This window comes from Eumetopias jubatus, unplaced genomic scaffold, assembly GCF_037043125.1.
Source record: "Eumetopias jubatus isolate StellerSeaLion01/CBP00866 unplaced genomic scaffold, mEumJub1_p1.0 scaffold_6, whole genome shotgun sequence".
Classification (NCBI taxonomy): domain Eukaryota; kingdom Metazoa; phylum Chordata; class Mammalia; order Carnivora; family Otariidae; genus Eumetopias; species Eumetopias jubatus.
In genome coordinates, this window is record NW_028274812.1 from 9,910,872 (window position 1) to 9,929,624 (window position 18,753).

The window sequence follows — 18,753 nt, forward strand, 5'->3', positions numbered from 1 at the left end:
CAACACCATTTATCGAAGGGATGGTCTTTTCTCTATTGTATATTCTTGGCTCCTTTGTCATAAATTTCCTGTCCATATATGCATGGGTTTAAATCTGGGCTCTCAATTTTGTTCCATTGTTCTGTGTGTTTTTACACCAATACTATATTGTTTTACTATAACTTCATAGTTTAGTTTGAAATCAGGGAGCTGGATACCTCTACCTTTGTTCTTTTTTCTAAAGATTCCCTTAGCTATTTGGGGTCTTTTGTGATTCCATACAAATTTTAATGTTATTTGTTCTAGTTCCGTGAAAAATGCCACTGGAATTTTGATAGGGATTATACTGAATCTGTACATTATTTGGGGTAGTATGCATATTTTAACAATATTAATTCTTCCAAACATTAACACAGAAGATCTTTCCATTTATTTGCCTTTTTCAGTTTTGTTCATCAGTATCTTACAGTTTTCAGAGTACAGATCTTCTACCTCCTTGGCTAAATTTATTCCTAGTATGTTATTCTTTTTGATGTAATTGTAAATAGAATTGTTTTCTTTTTTCAGTCTGATGATTTGTTATTAACGTATAGAAACACCACAGATTTCTGTATGTTGATTCTGTAACCTGCTACTTCACTAAATTCATTTATTAGTTCTAACAGGTCTTGGGTGGTCTTTTGGGTTTTCTATATATAGTACGTCATTTGCAAAGAGCAACAGTTTTATTCTTTCTAATTTGGGTGCCTTTTCTTTTTCTTGCCTAATTGCTGTGGGTTGGACTTCTGATATATGTTGAAAAAAAGTGGCTAGACTAGGCATCCTTGTCTTGTTCCTGATCTCAGGTGATAAGCTTTCAGCTTTTCACCATTGAGTGTAATGTTAGCTGTGGGCTTGTCATATACAACCTTCATTATGTTTAGGTAAATTCCCTCTACCCACTTTGCTGAGAGTTTTTATCAGGAATGGATGTTGAATTTTGTCAAATGCTTTTCCTGTATCTATTGAGATGATCAACGGGATTTTTTTAAGATGAGAGAGAGAGAGCGCACACATGAATGGGGGGGAGGGGCAGAGGGAGAGGAAGAAGCAGACTCCCTGCTGAGCAGGGACCCTGGGATCATGACCTGAGCCAAAGGCAGACACTTAACTGACTGAGCCACCCAGGCGCCCTGATCAACAGGATTTTTATCTTTCATTTTGTTAATGTGGTATATCAGTAGATTGATTTGCAGATGTTGAACCATCCTTGCATCACTGGAATAAATCCCTCCTGATCATTATAAATGATCCTTTTGACGTGTTGTTGAATTTGGTTTGCCAATATTTTATTGTAGATTTTTATGTCAGTGTTTGTCTGTGACACTGGCCTACAATTGTGTGTGTGGGTGTGTGGCATCCTTGTCTGGTTTTGATATCAGGGTAATGATGGCCTCATAAAATGAGTTTGGAAGTATTCCCTCCTTTTCAATTTTTTGGAAGAGCTAGCTGTGAAGGACAGATATTTAATCTTTGAACATTTGGTAGAATTCACCAGTGATGCTTTCAGGCCATGGGACTTATATGTATTGGGAGGGGGTTTTTTGGTTTTGGTTTTAATTTTCAGCCACTCTATTTTTTAAAATCTCTATGCCCAACAAGGGGCTCAAACTCACAACCCCAAGATCATGAGTTGTGTGTTCTACCAACTGAAATAGCCAGGTGCCCCGGTTGGGAGGTTTTTGGTTTTTGATTCAATCTCCTTACTAATAATCGGCCTATCCAGATTTTGTATTTCTTCATGATTCAATCTCGGAAGAATGGTATTTATCCATCTCTTCTAGGTTGTCTGATTTGTTGGCATAGAATTATGTGTAGTAGTCTCCTGTGATCCTTTGTATTTCTGTGGTATCAGCTGTAATCTCTCCTCTTTCATTTCTGATTAGCGACCTCTGCTTTTTCTTGGTTGGTCTAGCTAAAGTTTCATCAATTTTGTTTTATCTTTTCAAAGAACCAACTCATAGATCTTTCCTGCTGTTTTTAAATCTTTATTTCATTTATTTTCCACTCTGATCTTTATTACTTCCTTCCTTCTATGGACTCTGGGCTTCATTTGCTCTTCTTTTTCTAGTTCCTTTGGTTGTAAAGTTAGATTGTTTGAGATTTCTCTTGTTTCTTGAGGTAGGCCTGGATTGCTTTGCTCTTTCCTCACAGAAGTGCTTTTCTGTGTCCTAAAGATTTTGGTGTGTTGTATTTCTGTTTTTGTTTGTCTCTAGGTTTTGTTTTTTTTTTATTTCTCCCCTGCTTCTTTGATGACCCATCATACGTTGTTCAGTAGCACATTGTCTAATCTCTACATTTTTGTGTTTTTATCCAGTTTTCTTGTAATTGATTTCTAGTTTCATACCACTGTGGTCAGAGAAGATGCTTGATATGATTTCAATCTTCTTGAATTTATTAAGACTTGCTTTGTGGCATAACATATGACCCATCCTGAAGAATGTTCCATGTGTACTTAAGAGGAATGTTTATTCTGTTGGCTTTTGGGTGGAATGTTCTGCTTATGTCTGTTAAATCCATCTGGTCTAATGTGTTGTTTAAGGCCAATGTCTCCTGATTCATTTTCTGCCTGGATGATTTATCCATTGATGTAAGTAGGATATTAAAACCCCCGACTCTTGTTGTATTGCTGAAATTTTTCCCTTCAGGCCTGTTAATATTTAAATATCTTAGTGCTCAGATGCTGGGTGCAGATATATTTATACCTGTTACGGCGTCATTTAACGGACCCCTTTATCATTACGTAATGCCCCTTGTCTACTTTTAGTCTTTGTTTTAGAGTCTCGTTTTGTCTGCTAGGTGTATAGCTATGCCAGCTCTCTTTTTATTTTCGTTTTTGCATAAAACATCTTTTTCCACCCTTTCCCTTTTCGTCTGCATGTCTTTTTTTTTTTTTTTTTTTTAAAGAGAGAGCGAGCACGAGTGAGAGCGGGAGGGGGAGAGGGAGCGGGCCTTAAGCAGGCTCCATCCATGCTGAACATAGAACCTGATGCCCAACGCGGGGCTCGATCTCATGACCCTGAGATCATGACCTGAGCCAAAGTCAAGAGACAAGACACTTACCTGACTGAGCCACCCAGGTGCCCCTGTATGTCCTTACATCTGAAGAATAAACTCTCTTTTTTCCTGAGCCTCCTTTTGTGGCTGTACATGACTGACGATCTCACAGAAGAATACAAACCGTAGCTCTAGGCTGCTTAAGTCCCGTGGTCAAGCTGAAGTCATAGGCCAGAAGGGCCGAGCACGGAACAGCTCAGGAGAGTGTCTGCTCCCTGCCTTTTGGGATTACATGAGGAGGAGAGGGAAGGACTGGCTAGCACAACCCGCCCCCCACACACTCCCTCTGGGTGGCAGGGCAGCTAGACATCTCCATGCAAGCAGAGCAGGAGCCCCCTTACCCAGCAGGGCCGTGTTATCCAGGAGCATCCTTCCTTTGTCTGCAGACTCCTCGGTGTAGACATCCCCAACTAGCAGCAGCTTGATGGCCTCCTGCTTCACCCCATCAAAGAAGTTGGACTGGATAGTGCGAGACACGGACCGGGCCCCATCCTTCAGCTTCCCTACCTGCCATGAGCCAGACCAGAGGCTGTGAGAGGGATCCATGCAGGCCCTCCCTCTCTCCCTGTGGCCTGCCCTTACCTTGGCCTTCCCTTCCAGGGCCCGGCTGCCCGTGAACATCTTACTCAGGCTGTGCCCGTTCAGAGACCACATGGCTTTGAAGGACTCCACAAAGCGGTCAGCGATGGGCTTTGAATTCAGCCCTAGGCTCTTGAGCTGCAGATGAAGGACCTGGATGAGAAGTAAGGGACAGATGTCACTGTCTTCTCACCTGGAAGCTCCTACCACCCACAGCTGCTTTGGGTGAGTTGTCATGAGGCATTATCCCAGTGAGTTCCCGATTTGGCAGACTGTGGATCACTCTGTGCCCCTCCAGAGAACAGGGAATCCTTGCAGCAAAGAATGGGGCTTCCTACCACAACTCACCCAACTTTATCCAACCTGGTCTTCATCATGCCACCAGCCCTCCTCGGGCCCCTTACTCCTGACCTACTCCCCCATGCCCTGACCACCAGAGGGATGGAGAGCAATCAGGGATAGCCTGGCAGACAGCAGTGACCCCACCCCTTCCCCCCAGCAGTGAGCCAGGAGAGGTCAACCAGGCATTAGGCCAGCAGGCCACTAGACAGACTCAGGTCTCCCTCCCAGGCTTCAAATCCAGCCTCATCTCAGCCAGCCTCACACAGCCCTTGCCCAATCCAATATTCACAGTAATCATTACAGAGAACCACTGTTTCTCAAGGTGGCCCCTGGCACCTTTGGGTGACCATGTCTGGGATGCATTCCATAAAGTGTGCCTACAAATGGGGCGAAGGCATACAGTGGTATGGGCAAACCAGCCACTCAGGCAAACCTCGCTCTAAGATGCCTGGCACATCTCTGCCCCACGTTTCCACCGTTAGAAAGTTAGCTCAGTGATGTCCCCCTCATCTTGCCGATGGAGGCATGGGACATGACCCAGGTGGCCCAAGGGGCCTCGCATGGCAGGGACAGACCTCGAGTGCGATGAAGCTCTGCACTGTGTTGGTTCGGTCCAGGCAATCAAGGCAGTTCATCCGCAAAGTGCCTTTCTGAAAACTTAGGAAAACAAGAAATGCAAATGGTTACAAGTTGCTGAAGTAGCAATGGCTATAGCACAATAGCCTATGTTTAACTGCAGGCCTCCAAGAAAACCGGTGCCGACCCTCGCCTACTCTAGTAGCCCACCAGAACCCCCAGGGCACACACCCTGAGGGACCCCAGCATGGCTGGAGTGGCACTCACAGCTGGGTAGTTATGAAATACGCCAATTCTCATTATCTGCCGTACTCATGTTCTAGAAACTTTCCATAAACAATGAGTGAATTGAGGGGCGCCTGGGTGGCTCAGTCAGTTAAGCGTCTGACTCTCGGGTTTTGGCTCAGGTCATGATGTCATGATCTCAGGGCAGTGAGACTGAGTCTGGCGTTGGGCTCCCCGCTCAGTGGGGTTCGGCGTGAGATTCCCTCCCTCTGCCCCTCCCCCTGCTCAAATAAATAAATAAATCTTAAAAAGAAAAAAACAATTAGCAAACTGACCCATCAGCAGATTACAAATGCTGAACTACTGCTCCCAGGGGAAATCTAGGGTTAGATTCCTGCGGGCCTCTGCCCTCACACGTTTTCACCAACTACTCAACACATAACCTTGTTTTACAGCTGTTTCTGTTTAAAGGCACTTTACTATTGATTGCTGACTCATTAACACTGACCTCCTAGTCAACTGCCCTCTAACACAGCTGCACCAAAGCTTCTCTGTCACACGTACTTTCCCCATCAGACACATCACAACCACCTTGGGCTTGGAAACATCTTCCAGCTTTTGGCACTACACTGGGCGCCATTTTAAACAGTGAAATCAATAAAATGCACAAATATGTGACCACGTGGCACCACACAGACCACAGAAAGGACACTTTATCATTGGAGAGCTGAAACCAAGAGGCAGAGCGTCGCCTGGCTCCCCCTCAGCTGGGAACATGATGTACTCGGGGACTCAAATTTTTCACAGTTCTGAGCATGTCTGTGAATGACCCTGAAAGGTCCAGAAGTACTGATTTGGGGGTTACAAATAAATGTTCGCAATGGACCAATTTGCAAATACAGAATCTGTGAGGAATGAGGATCGACTGCATTGTGATTTGAGGAAAGTGGGCTTCCTTTTTCTGCTCAGCTCTGGGCAGGAAAATCCAGACCCCGGGCTCCTCGGGCAATGGCACTGACACCAGCTATCTGTCTTCACTCTCAAGGGCTTTCCTCAGTTTGGACAGTAAGTTCTATGGTCGCCACAGCTCCACGTTTTCACCTAGTCCTTTCATTTATCATTTATTTTGCCAGAAAACCACACTTTGCCGTCTATTCACAAAATGCAAAAGCATGTTCTGAAGGCGGGAAGGGGAAGAAGGCACTGGAACCCGGGACCCCCCTCATCCCTGAGCCTGTGGTCCCAGACACTGCAAGTGTAGCTGAGCAGCAGGGGAGGTACCCAGCCCGGGAGGACCCCCGCCGCTCCGCTGGTCACCCGGCACGAGGAGGGGGAGGATGCAGGCGGAGACTCACCGTGGACTTACATTCTCGCCCTTGGCGAACACGTCCAAGTCATCCCAGTGCAGCTTCAACTGGGGCCTCAACAGGTTCTCCAATTTCTCTAGCTTCCCACCTTTGGCAAACTGATGGAAGTCGAAGTTGATCATAGGTGTGTCACCGGCGTGGCAAGAGGCCCAGAGCAGCTTCTGCAGGTGGAAAGGGAGAGAATGGCAGGAGAGCGAGGGAAGGGACACGGTGACCACAAACCTCTCATGGCTGGGGGTGGGGAGGCTAATCGGGGCGCTTGCTAGGGCACACGCTTTAGCTTGAAGGCGTATGGGGGACCGAGCTGACTATCCGTGCTGATCCCGAAACGGAAGAACAAAGACTCGGAGGGCAATACTGCAAAGAGCATCTTGCCTGCAGCGGGGCAGGTCCAGCCCGGGCAAAAGACAGCTGGAGCAGCTCTGGTTCCCTGGCTCACAGCCCTGAACCGACATCACCCTCCCGCAGGGCTCTTGGGAGGGCGCCGAGGAGGGAAGGACCACTCTGTTCTGCCGGCACCCAGGTGTCACCGGCCTGCCAGGGACAGGGCAGCCCAGCAGGCTGTGGAGCTCATAATCCAGCTCCCTGTTGATATGGTAACCAGCCCCATCCTGACAAGCGTAAGCCTCAGGCGGGTGTGCTCACTGGTGCCCAATTCTCCCATCAGGGTCCTCTGGGTCCAGCCCAGGGAGACTGCGGGATGGGGTAACGCGTGGTCGGGGCCCGTGGGCCCAGGCTGGCGCAGGACCGGGAGGGGAGGCGAGGCCAGAGATGGGAACGCATAGCAGGTGGGCTCCAGGCAGCGGGGTGTTCCTCACCGAGGCCTCCGTCCCACACGAGGAACCTCCCGGGCGACTCCTGAGCTCTCTCAGGAGCCCTGTGGTGAAAGATGAACCGGCGGCCTCCTCAGGGCACCTGGCCTCAGGCCTGTCCCACCCCGCACCCTCCTGCATAGCTTCAGGTTGGACTTGTCCAGAGTCTCTAATGACCTTGAAAGACTAGAAGGGCTCTGGGCCTTCTGGTCCCTGCAACTCAAAGTGCCCATCCACTGTGAGCCAGAATACCAGTCAGCGCATGGTTGTGACCATCCGGAGAGTCTTGCTAGGAAAAAGAAGCCCATGGAACTGAGTAGTGTACTCCTTCACGACGTCACATTTTGGAGTGAGCCCCTTGCCGGGTCGTGGCCTGAGGACCTCAGGTCGGCGGCTGGCGCATGGACCTCAGGGCTGAGGGAGCCGCCGCTCGGTGTGACACCAGGGGGTCTCCTCCAGGCGGCATCCCCCTCCTCCCTCCTCCCTGCCCAGCAGCCTGCCCTCCTCCACCTGGGGCCACGGGATCACTGCTGCCTCCTGGCCGACTCGTGACAAAGAGCCCGTCAGCAGGGGGCACCTCTGCTGACGGATGGGGTGCTGAGGACATCCCCTCTCCATAACTCAAGACATAAAGGGAAAAGAGATTCTGTTTCTTTCCTTCTTTTTCCTTAAAATAAGCCATCAGGGTTGCTGCCAAGATGGTTGGGAGGCGAGATACTCAGCAAGCTTATTGCCAACAGCAACAAACCAAACAGGACAAGCAGGTCTGGCCAAATGAAACTGGCCACCAGAGAGTCTGCTCTGAGCACATGGCCTTTCTGAGCGGAGTGGAAGGAGCACCCACTGGGCTCAGCTCCTACTGGCCAGAGGTGAGGAGTCAGGGAGGCAGCAAACACTGCTTCCCATGAGCTGAGGTCCGATTTCACTTCCCCCAGAAGGGGCTTCCTGGATTTTGGAACAGCCAGAGGGCTTTTCTCTGTTAACTGGGGGACACGGGCCACTGGGAAAGGAACATGGACGTCGCCCACAGCTCATTCTGGAGCTTTTCACCTAGCAGACTGAATACACTCGGGAGCTCTGGGAACAGGGAGAGGCCTCGGCGAGGTAGGTGGAGCTGTTCCTTCAATCGGTTCCTTCCCTGCTCAGGCCCCCATCCCTGTACACCCCCCATCCCTGAAGCTGCCCGGAGGGGCTTCTGGGAGCCCACGGGGAGCCGGGCAAAGGAAGCTGCTTTCAGGGAGAGCCCAGACAGGGATGGAAGATTTGAAAGTTGAAGTTAGCGGGAGGAAATCCCATTAAGACTCCTTGCTTTAAACTGAGCAGGAGTTCTGAACCACTGCTCCAGGCCCAGTGCCCTGCAGGTGTTCGGGTGAGTGCACCAGGAGGCTCTGTCCAGCAGCAGAGCCAGACCAAGGAAGGAAGGGGAGCTCAGGCTCCCTTAGTCAGGGACTGTGGGGCGAAGCCCACGTGTGTGTGTGTGTGTGTGTGTGTGTGTGCGTGTGCGTGTCCAAGAGAACCAGGGGGGGAGCCCCAGAGGAAATGCAGCTGGAGGTGGGAGATGCTTTGTCTGACTTTGAGCAAATTCTCTAACCATCAGTTCATAAAAATTAAATTTTACATATCAGAAGCCCAAATCACCTAATGCGACAGAGCTGGTGGGAAAGAACTCCCCAAGCATGGTAAGAGCAGTGCAGTTCCCAGTCCTGCATGGAAGCATGCCTCTGCACGGGGCCCTCATGTCCCTCACCCACCGCCTCTCGGGGCCGAGAAGCACCATGGCCTTTACCTTGAAGGCTCTGTTGAGCACCTCCTCTCCGCCTCTGCTCCCTAGCAGGTTTACGACCACTTGCTTCCCATACTGCTCCTTCAGAAGCACCATATGCCTGCAATGGAACAGCGCAGCACGTGACCCCGTGTCACCAGCACAGATTGGCGGCCCCACCCTCGAGGACACAGGACAGCACGGTGATCCCGTGTCACCAGCACAGACTGGCAGCCCCAGCCTCGAGGACATGGGACAGCACGGTGACCCCGTGTCCCCAGCAACAGACTGGCGGCCCCATCCTCGAGGACACGGGACAGCACGGTGACCCGTATCACTAGCACACAGACTGGTGGCCCCACCTTCGAAGGCACAGGGTGCAGGAGGGACCTGCTTGGCACCAGAGGTCCGGGAGGAGCTGTTCCCCAGGACCCAAAATTGGTTGCGGGGGTGGCTTGGGGGAGAAAACCAGTCTCTCCCAGCCACCGACCCCACAGTCAGGGACAAGTGTGTCAACAGTCTGCACGCAAGGCTCAGGCCAAGAATGATTCCCAGCCTATCAGACTTCTACATAAGCATAACATCAGATGGAGGATATGCTGGACTTTCTGTAAGGGACCACTATTAAATCTAGAACAGCTAACTTGGACTTTTATTAACAGAGCCCAAGAAGTGTGATGTGCTACATTTCTGAAATTAATCTCTAATATACTTGGTACCTTCCTTCTCTAAACTAGAAAAGCTGGTAGGAGGGTTGTTAACCTCAGTGTCTGTTATCTAAGTGCCCTATTTCATTATGTGTAATTATGTGTAAACCAAGCAAGAAGGCACAGTAAAATTTCAGGCTTTAGAAAAATATTCATAGATCAGAGACTTTTAAAAAAATACATATGTTGCGGGGCACCTGGGTGGCTCAGTTGGTTGAGTATCTGACTCTTGGTTTTGGCTCAGGTCACAATCTCAGGGTCGTTAAGATCGAGCCCTGAGTCTGGCTCCATACTCAGCGTGGGGTCTGCTTGAGATTCTTTCCCCCTCCCTCTTCCTTGGCTCCTCCCCTGCCCATGCTCTCTCTCAAATAAAAAAATAAATGAAATCTTTAAAAAAAAATACAGATGTTGAAATATTAGGGAAAGACTAATATTTATCCTTTATCACCAGCTTTTGAAAAGTTAACTTTACAATCTTAATGGTAGGAGTGCTTAAATGTAATTTAAAAAAATATAAGGAAAAAGACAATACAAAAAGCAAAAGCAAACGTAAACCATATTTTCATCACGTAATCTTCATGCCTAAAGATAGAAAAAAGATTAGAAGATAGCACGCCACAATATTAAAAGTGGTGGAATTTTATGTGACTTAAAATCTTTTTCTTCTTTACAGATTTTTGTATTTCCCAAATTTCTAGGATGACATTTTTTTACGCTAATTAGCACAAAAGAACCAATTTTAGCCCAATAAAGGAAAAGACACTCTCTTACCAACTTGGAGGGGTTAGCACTGTCTAGTAGAATATGGATTCTGAAAGGGGTATTTTGAATTTAGGTCCTCTGCTGACTCGGTAAGGGTGAGCTCAAGGATGCACCTGGCAGCCCCACCCTCCCTGTGGAGTCCCTGCCCCGGGAAGAGGTAGGGCTCAATCAGACTGGTGCAATTGGGGGCTTCTGCAAAGCCTGTGCTCAGGGTGAGGGTCTGAGAAGAGATGGAGTGTGCATGGCTCAGCCCCTCTGGGCTCTCCTGGGTCTGCCTGCCCGGGGAAGGTGTGTCCTGGCCAGAGGTCAGATACATGGAGCCAAAGGGCAGGCTCTGCTCTGGTGGCAAGTCTGAGCTGCCCAACTCTGTTGGGCCACTGAGTGAGCACTCATGATTTGGGGGTGAAATTCAAGGAAGCCCACTGTGGCCACACCTGCAAGCTGACTCCCACAATGCAGCTTATCAGAAATAAGGCTGATGTGTGACCCTGTGTCTCAATAGGTTCCAAACCCAGAGTTGGAAGAGAAACAATATCGCTCATCACACCAGCCCCAAGCACCCGTGATCAAATTATTCATCCTTCTGAGCTGTTCCTTTGTACCATAAAGCTAATCCTCCTCCTGTAAAAGGAGGGCTAAAAAGCAAAAAAAAGTGACAAGTCAGTCCTTGGCACAGCGGAGCTGGTTTCCCTTTCCTTCCTTTTTAAAAATATTTATTTATTTATTTATTTGTGTGTGAGAGAGAGAGAGAGAGAGCAAGCACACAGTGGGAGAGGGAGAAGCAGACTCCCCACTGAGCAGGGAGCCGATGTGGGGCTCGATCCCAGGACCCTGAGATCACGACCCGAGCCGAAGGCAGATGCTTAACGACTGAGCCACCCAGGTGCCCTCCCTTCCTTCCTTTTAATTTTAAAATAAGATAATACACTTACTAGTGATACACTAAGACTCACCTCAGGGCTCCCAGGGGAAGTGCTGGAGCCCAGCCGGAGACCAGCCAGACTCAGCCCAGCCTCCATGCTCTGGGCACCCGGGGCCCTTCCCCTGCCTGCCCGCCCGTTACCTTTGTGTGGAGCTCCTTGGAGAACCGGGAGGCTTTTTGGGACATGAGGAGTCGGGGAAGCAGGGCGTAACAGAGCTGCCAGCAGGGAAACACACCCTAGGGTCCATCCCGGGACCACAGATGCAAGCAGCTCCGCGCAAAGAGAGGGAGGAAGGGGTGGGGGGGGCCAGCAGCCCGTACAGGTGAGATAGACCCAGGCGCCGCCCACCATGAAAGGTTAACACTTCCATCCAAACTACCAGCGAAACAAGATCCTCCTCAGGCCGGCGCAGCCAAGGCCTGCTCAGTGCACCCCCTTCTCTCCCCTGGACGGCAGGTGGACAAGAGGGAGCAATGAACAACCTAGGGAACAGTACAGCACTGGCCACAGGTATTCCGTGTGTACTCAAACTACCCAGGGAAAGGGGTTTCGTGGGGGCAGGTTGGGGGGGGTAAGGGATTTACTCTGGACCAAACACATCAAAGAAGGGAGAAACTCCTGAGAGCCCCCTGATGTGCCAGAGATGGGGCACCCCTCCAGGGGTCTGTAGCCCTGCCCCTTAGGACCCCCAGTGCCCCCCTGCAGTGGGTCTGCTGGAGAATCATGAGCCCGAGCTCCTACACGGCGCTGCCATGAGCGTATCGGGGCAGCACCCAACGTGAGGCAGGGCAGCCCCATCCTGGCTAGACCGCTTTAGGAAGGCAGCGTGTCGTGAGCCACATTTCCAGTCCCGTCAAAGGGCTTACGGCCTTGAATGGGCTCCTGCGAGAAGAGAGGGCCTATCCTCGGGGGCACACACCATGCACTAACAGGATTTAAAAATATTTAAGTCAGTGTGAACATTCTTAAAAAAAAAATACACACACACACACACACACACACACACATAAAGCTCATCAACACAAGGCTTTGAAACAAGCCCCGCATGCATGTCCCTTCCCTTCTACTGTGATCAGCTAGGGAGGAAATCTCATTTTCAATTTCCTAAGGACATTTAATGCAGCTCAGTGTCTCCTACAACGACGCCATCTACACAATGCACAGAACACATTAACAGCGTCCTGAAAACAGGCAAGAGGATCTTCATGTACACACACACCATGTGCTAATTCACGGTCACCGTCAGGCTGACGTGCCAGTCTGCGGTAAACAAGAAGGATGTGCACGGATTTAACAGCCAAATCAAGCTTCAGGCAGAACGATTAATACCCTTGGAAAAAAAAAATCACTCTTGGAATTTTTATGACACTCACTAATTTTTTAAAATTAGTATTTAGATTAAAAACGCAAATATTTTAAGAAGACATTAACTATGTCAAATATAAGTTACTGTTCAGTTGAGCGATAGCTATTCTTAAGAAAATTCCATAACAGGAAACGTGTAATGGTCCAGTCTGTGGTTCAGAAAATGAACTGTATATCTGCCAAATGGTTTTCTAGAATGATACATCAAAAACGAATAGTGAAATCTTTAGTAGAGGGAACTGGAAGTTAACAGTACTTTTATTTCTCACTTTATACCTTTCTATACTAAGACTTTTTAAGTCTGGGAATGTATCGCTTTTAAAGGAAAAACAAGCAGCCACAAATACCCTATAATTTAGGTTATCCCTTGTTAACTAGGACAAAGGGACAAAGCTTCATTAAAGGACGAACTGGAAAGATAAAATCATTGCCAAAGGTTACCTCAGTATTAATGAACTTTCAGGAAAACCTGAGAGCCACTAAAAATCCCGTTTTGTACACTCCCCTCTTGCCCAAAGAACCAAAGTAAAAGGCAGATGCAGGTCCAGGGTGTAGGGCCCTCCCCTCCCGCTGTCCCCTGTGCTTCTGTCCGGGGGGGGGCGGGGGGGAGACTCTCAAAAGGATGACGGGCTTAGGATGGTGCCAAACAGTCCTACCTGTCGAAAGCAGGGGCGTTGGCTTCTAGGCCTCTGTTGAGTCTCAGATGATGAGAGCCAACCTAAAGCAAAGAGAAACACTAGTGATTCTTCCTGCTCCGTGAACCCAGGAAGTGATGGTCTTCCCCATCCCCCTCGCTGCCAGCCAGGCTACACGTGGCAGCCTCTCGCCCCTTCTGTGGCCCCTGCACAGATCTGGAAGGCCCGCCTCGAACTCAGGTCCCGAAGCCCGAGTCTGGCTCTGCTGCAGCCCATCCCAAATGCCGCATGGACCCCACGCTGGCTGGAATTCTTCCAAAGGCAGAAGAGAAACTTCAGGGTCAGCCGATGAGACCCATGTCAGACTGCAGAGGTGAATGTAAGCCAACCAGGGAGAGAGAAACCACTTCTCAGCCTCCTCTGCAAGTCTGGGGACCTCGACCACCCTAAAATCTGAGTTATAACTACCTGCAAACTAAGATGCCTTATGATTTAGAATTACCTATTTAACATCAAAAGTTTAAGAAACAAACTTAAAATTATGTATTGTTATTGGGGCCAGCTTAAAAAAGCTCTCCCTGGACAAATCTGGGACAGTGTGAGCACTGAACTATAAAGGACAGTAATGGATTATAATCTGATGACTGAAACAGAAATTCACAAATCTCTACAGACGAGAGCTGGCTGACTGGGTGGATGAGTGGACAGATGAACGGACAGGGAGGTGGGCAGGTGGATGGGGGGAAGGGAGGGCTCTCCCTTACAGTAGAACACCAATCGATAAATGTGGTTACAGTGGTGGAAAAATCACCATTTTACAACCATCATAGTAAAGAATGGTTCAGCAAAACCACCTGTTGATCATAAATGTTCAGGGAGAGTCTGATGGGCATAGGTTCCTAGCATGGGCTGAGTCTCTCATAGATGCTTATGAGTTGAAAAGGAAGACACCGTAACTATAAGGAAAGAAACTGAGTAGCACCGTGCCTGAGTGATGGAAGCTAACATCACTAATGAGGGGGCACATGGCCACTGTGGGACACGGATGGGGCACTCTGACAAGGATGTGGTGGGGTCAGCGACCCACACCATGAACCCAATCATAATAAAACACCTGGAAACCCCCACATGAGGCACCTTGGGTTTAAAGAAAAAAGAAGACCTGCATTCTCCAAAAATGTCAGTGTCCAAGAGACAGAAGGCAGAGGAACTGATCCAGATCAAAGGAGACTAGAGACGTGACAATGACACACAGGGCAGGATCACGTCCCAATCCCTGACCAAAGGGGGAAAGGTGCCATGACGGACAGTATGGGGACAATCGATAAACCTTGAATGTGGACTGCAGGTCAGTTTAGAGCATCGTGTCACACCTGCTGACCGCGTACCCATCCTGTGCTGATCAGGAGAACATATCTACCTTCAAGAAAAACGTCCCGACATATTAAGTAAGGAGACGTGATGTAAGCAACCCGCTCTCCAGGGGTTCGGGAAATAGCGGATCACATGTGTGGGGGCAGCAAGGGGTTCACATCAAGTGAATCTGGGTCAGGATGCATGGGAGTTCTCCCTACCGTTCCCACAACTTTTCTGTAGGTCTGGAATTATTTTAAGATAGAACGTTTCTTGAAGTGTATTGTTCGGCTTTGCTGGTTATGGGGCATTACAAACATGGTGTCATTAGGCTTGTCTGCACCACTGGGGGCCACTGTTATTTCCAAGTTTTCCTGCCATAGGTCATACATCCGTCCCTCTTCATACCCGAGGAAAGAGCCACTCTAGACAATGGGCTTCTCAGCAACAGACTTAGAAATCACTGGGATTAGGCGTGTCCGTCTAAATGATTCTACAAATAAAGTCCCAAGTCCCTTTTGGTCCTAAGAAATCTTGGGAGTCCTTAGGAGAGGCTCCACCAATCACTTTCACTTTGCTGCTGTGTTTATTCTGCACTCCTCTCCCCAAAGGCATCAACACCTGGCTGAGGAACGCGAGAGTTCATCCCCAAAACCTGCACAGCCCGAGTTCTGAGAAGACCGCTCTCTCCGGCACTCCGAGGCCGGTCAGCTCTTGTCTTCGGAACGCACGAGGTGGGCACCGGCAGAAAGCAGGCCCACGTTCCTCTGAGCCACCGTCCCCGAGATCCCCGAGGGCTGAAGCCCAAGAGAAGGGGCTGCTTGCTGCGCGGTCAGCCTGTCCGTCCGGGCCAGAAATCTCCCCTGGATAAGCTGCGGCTGTTTTCAGAATCCTTCCCAGGGGAAGGCAGTAAGGGGAGAGTAGAAAAACAATGGTCCAGGGCTCAGAAGCCTGGTGTTTAGTGACAAGTTCTGTTAATGGACATGTCTGCCTCTCCCCGAATCACAACCCAAAGTTTCTTCTTCTATACCCAGTGCAGCCAAGTCAGGGTGCCCCCCCAAACCACCCCCCCCCCCGCCCTTAGCAGCTCCTGGAGTAAAACATAAACTCCTTAGTGTCTCCATCTGGCCCCTGCCTGCCCTTCCGGTCTGATGTCTGGCCACGGTCCCCATGCCTTGGGCTGTGAGCAGCAAGCCTTGCAACCCCCTGGACACGCTGAGACCACTGGGCCGCCACACCCGCACGTGTGGTCGCCTCTGCGGGCTGCCTTCCTCGCCTGGGCGATGTGGCCCCATCCCTCCCGAGTCGGTTCAGACACCCACCCCCTCAGCAGCCGAGCTGACCCTCCCCACAGCTGCCCTAGGGATCTTGGCTTCCTCTTTCATGGGCTCTACTCACACCAGCCTGTCATGACCTCCTCCCAAAGGCAGGGGCTATGACGTAAAGTGCCCCCATGTACCCACAGATGCTCAGTGTCTCTGGGATGAACAAATGGCTTGCTCTGAGGGCGGGGCGATGGGACACCAGCAGCCTCGTCCTTGGGCCTTGTCTTGATAGAGAGACACGTGGACACTGTCCCCACCTCACGGGCGAGGCTCTCATTCCACTCTCTGGGTGCAAAGAGCCATGTTCTCCCAATGCAACCTGTGTTCTTGTCTCCTAGATGGTATAACTTACGTTAAAAATATTAACAGCTACCACTTGTGCACCCTCCGGGTTCTGGAAACTGCACTGAATTCTACTATGTGCCGTGACGTAACCTCTCCATAACCCTGTGAGGTTGACTGTTAACCCCACTTACAGAAGAATAAACTAAGGCTGGGCAAAGAGAGGAACTTCTCGGGTTTTTTGTTTCTGATAAGAACCTTATTCTGAGATAAAGACTTGTCGAAAGAATAGGGCCCCTAAGCCAAGGGAACCAGAACTTGAACTGGAACCAGGGCCTATCATGGCTAAGTTTATGCTCTGAATCACAGCCGAAGCTGCCTCTCGATCGTGGTTCTTTGGGCGATGGCTGCTGGGAAACACAGGAGCTCGCTCATGCAAACACACAAGACCCGGGGCCCGCAGTGCGTGCGCGACTCTCTCCCGGATTCGGTTTGTTTGCATTAGGAGGATGTTTCCCTCAACCCAACGTCTTATTTTTGGAAACTGTCGCGCTACAAGGCATCTCACATCCTTCTGGGGACCAAAAAAAGTACAACTACACAAAGGAGCACATACAGTGCCGTGTACCCAAGAGCCTAGTGAACAGGGTGTGACAGGGAGGAGGCGAGTGTAGAGTGTAGGCAAGGTGGGAACAGCAGAGGGGACTAATCTGCATCCTCCTCCAACTGCTGACGTCATAGGAAGCTTCCAAAACAGAGACCTAACTCACCCTGGCAAGACCCGTCGGTATACGCGTGTGACAGGGGAGCAACATCTTCAACGGACTAAAAGTATAGAAAGAATATATTCCCTCACTAACCACACCAGGAGAGCAATTAGCTTTAAATGTAAGATTTCAGTGTGGCTATTTATAAACCGCAAAGCTGTTTACATGGTAAAGAGGAAATTGTGAAAGGCACACGGTGGCTCGAAATGGTGTCAGGATCCAGGAGCTTGTAAGGAAGGCACCACTGCCGTGAAAACGTGCAGACAAATCATCATCCTGAGTCCCCTTTGCCCGTCCCCACCCCTATGCCCTATCTCTGGGAGGGCGCATCGGTTCCCAGGGAGAGCCCCCAAGAGGGTGCAACACTGCAATTTAAAATGCAAGTCGTCTGCCCAAAAATCTTTGCATTTTTCATCTAACCTAAGAAGGAGGGGAGACAAACAACCAGAATCAATCCTCGGGCTTGCCATTGGTAATTCAGAGAGGCGGGTGACTGCAGACCATCACCGAACCCGGTCGCCCTGAAGATGACCTAATCTCTCTTTGATGGTGGATGGTTTTAGAGGATAAACATGGGTATCAGACCCAAAGGTTAGCAAATCCTCCGTAAGATTAATAAACACTAGAGCCTTTGGAAACTTATTTTGAAGAAACCACGGAGGCTCTGGGGCGGTACAAGTGTTATGAATCTAAAAGGCACCACGGCTGCCAAAAGCGAGCTCCTGGCCCCCCGAGCTCCACTGAGGCTGCCCATGTTGGGTTGAGGGACAGCTGTTCCATGTCAGGGTCAGGCTGCATCAAGTGGGTCAAGCTGGGGACCAAAATTAAAGAGGCGGATGACAGACCAGTTTTGCTTTGTTTTGGGAAGAGGGAGACCGGAACATGGAGAGTCCTAGAAATGGGATGGAAGATGCCAAGAGCTGGAAAGCCTCGGGCAAGACACAATGGAGAGAGGGAGAAGCTTCTCGAAAGTCTGGGGAATCAGACTCACTCGGATGCGCCCCCCGCAACGCCCTGCAGACAGGCAGCTTGTAAGGCCGGGAGCAGACCGCTGGTAACATCGGCCATCCCAAATCCTGATCTCAGGGTCAGCGTCGGAGGTCAGAAGGACCCAGAACTGGACACAGGGGTGAAGGGGATGAATTTCACAGGCTCCTGCCCGAATTCCAAGACTATCACGACCACCCCCAATTTCTGGATTTCTTAAAGTCTTCACGTGAAACCTAACATTGTCTCCTGCTTCCTTTTTATCCCCTACTCACTTGATGTTTGCTTTTTATTCTTCTAAATACAGAGCTCCAGAAGTTTCAGAAGGAAAACTCCAAATTGAAAGAAAATCAAGTTTCAAAAACCCTTTTTGGAATGTCCCAAACAGGTAAATCTATAGAGACAGAAAATAGACTGGCTGTTGCTTTGGCCTTGGGGAGAGCTGGGAGGGCACGGGGAGGGGTGACAGCCAGCGGGGACAGGGTTCTTAGTGGTGATGAGTCCTCTAAAATTAGACCACGGTGATTGGCTCCATGACTCTATAAATGCACTAAAAACCACTGAATTGTATGCTTTAAATGGGTGGAGTTTATGGCATATAAATTAGATTGCGATAAAGCCATTTAAAAGAACTGTTTTGGGATGAGCTCCAGAATCATCTTCCCTGTCCTAATCACCCTCAGGAATGTCTGTCCATGCCGCCACGTAATGCCACCAGCCAGCCTCATACATCTTAGCTGTTCCTTTCTGATGGGAAGACTGAAGGCTGAAAAAGCTTCTCCCTCCACCAGAAGTCAGACCCCACAGGAGACCCTCACGCCTCCACCTCCCTCCAGGAACTGACATGGTTCCTTATCAAGGCTGTCAACGGCACAATGACAGCCACGTGGACAAAGTGCCTCCTGCTGC

At 49.7% G+C, this 18,753-nt stretch overlaps 1 protein-coding gene across 1 annotated transcript in view; it reads right to left on the reverse strand.

The window, feature by feature from the left end:
• Window positions 1–18,753, reverse strand: part of SYNJ2 (synaptojanin 2) — a 73,773-nt gene that overhangs the window by 32,178 nt on the left and 22,842 nt on the right. The window contains exons 5-10 of the mRNA XM_028103246.2: window positions 13,152–13,213; window positions 8,763–8,859; window positions 6,153–6,325; window positions 4,572–4,653; window positions 3,658–3,807; window positions 3,417–3,582 (exon numbers count right to left, since the gene is read on the reverse strand). Of these exons, the coding sequence (XP_027959047.2) occupies window positions 3,417–3,582; window positions 3,658–3,807; window positions 4,572–4,653; window positions 6,153–6,325; window positions 8,763–8,859; window positions 13,152–13,213 (730 nt within the window). The remainder of the gene's footprint in view (window positions 1–3,416; window positions 3,583–3,657; window positions 3,808–4,571; window positions 4,654–6,152; window positions 6,326–8,762; window positions 8,860–13,151; window positions 13,214–18,753) is intronic.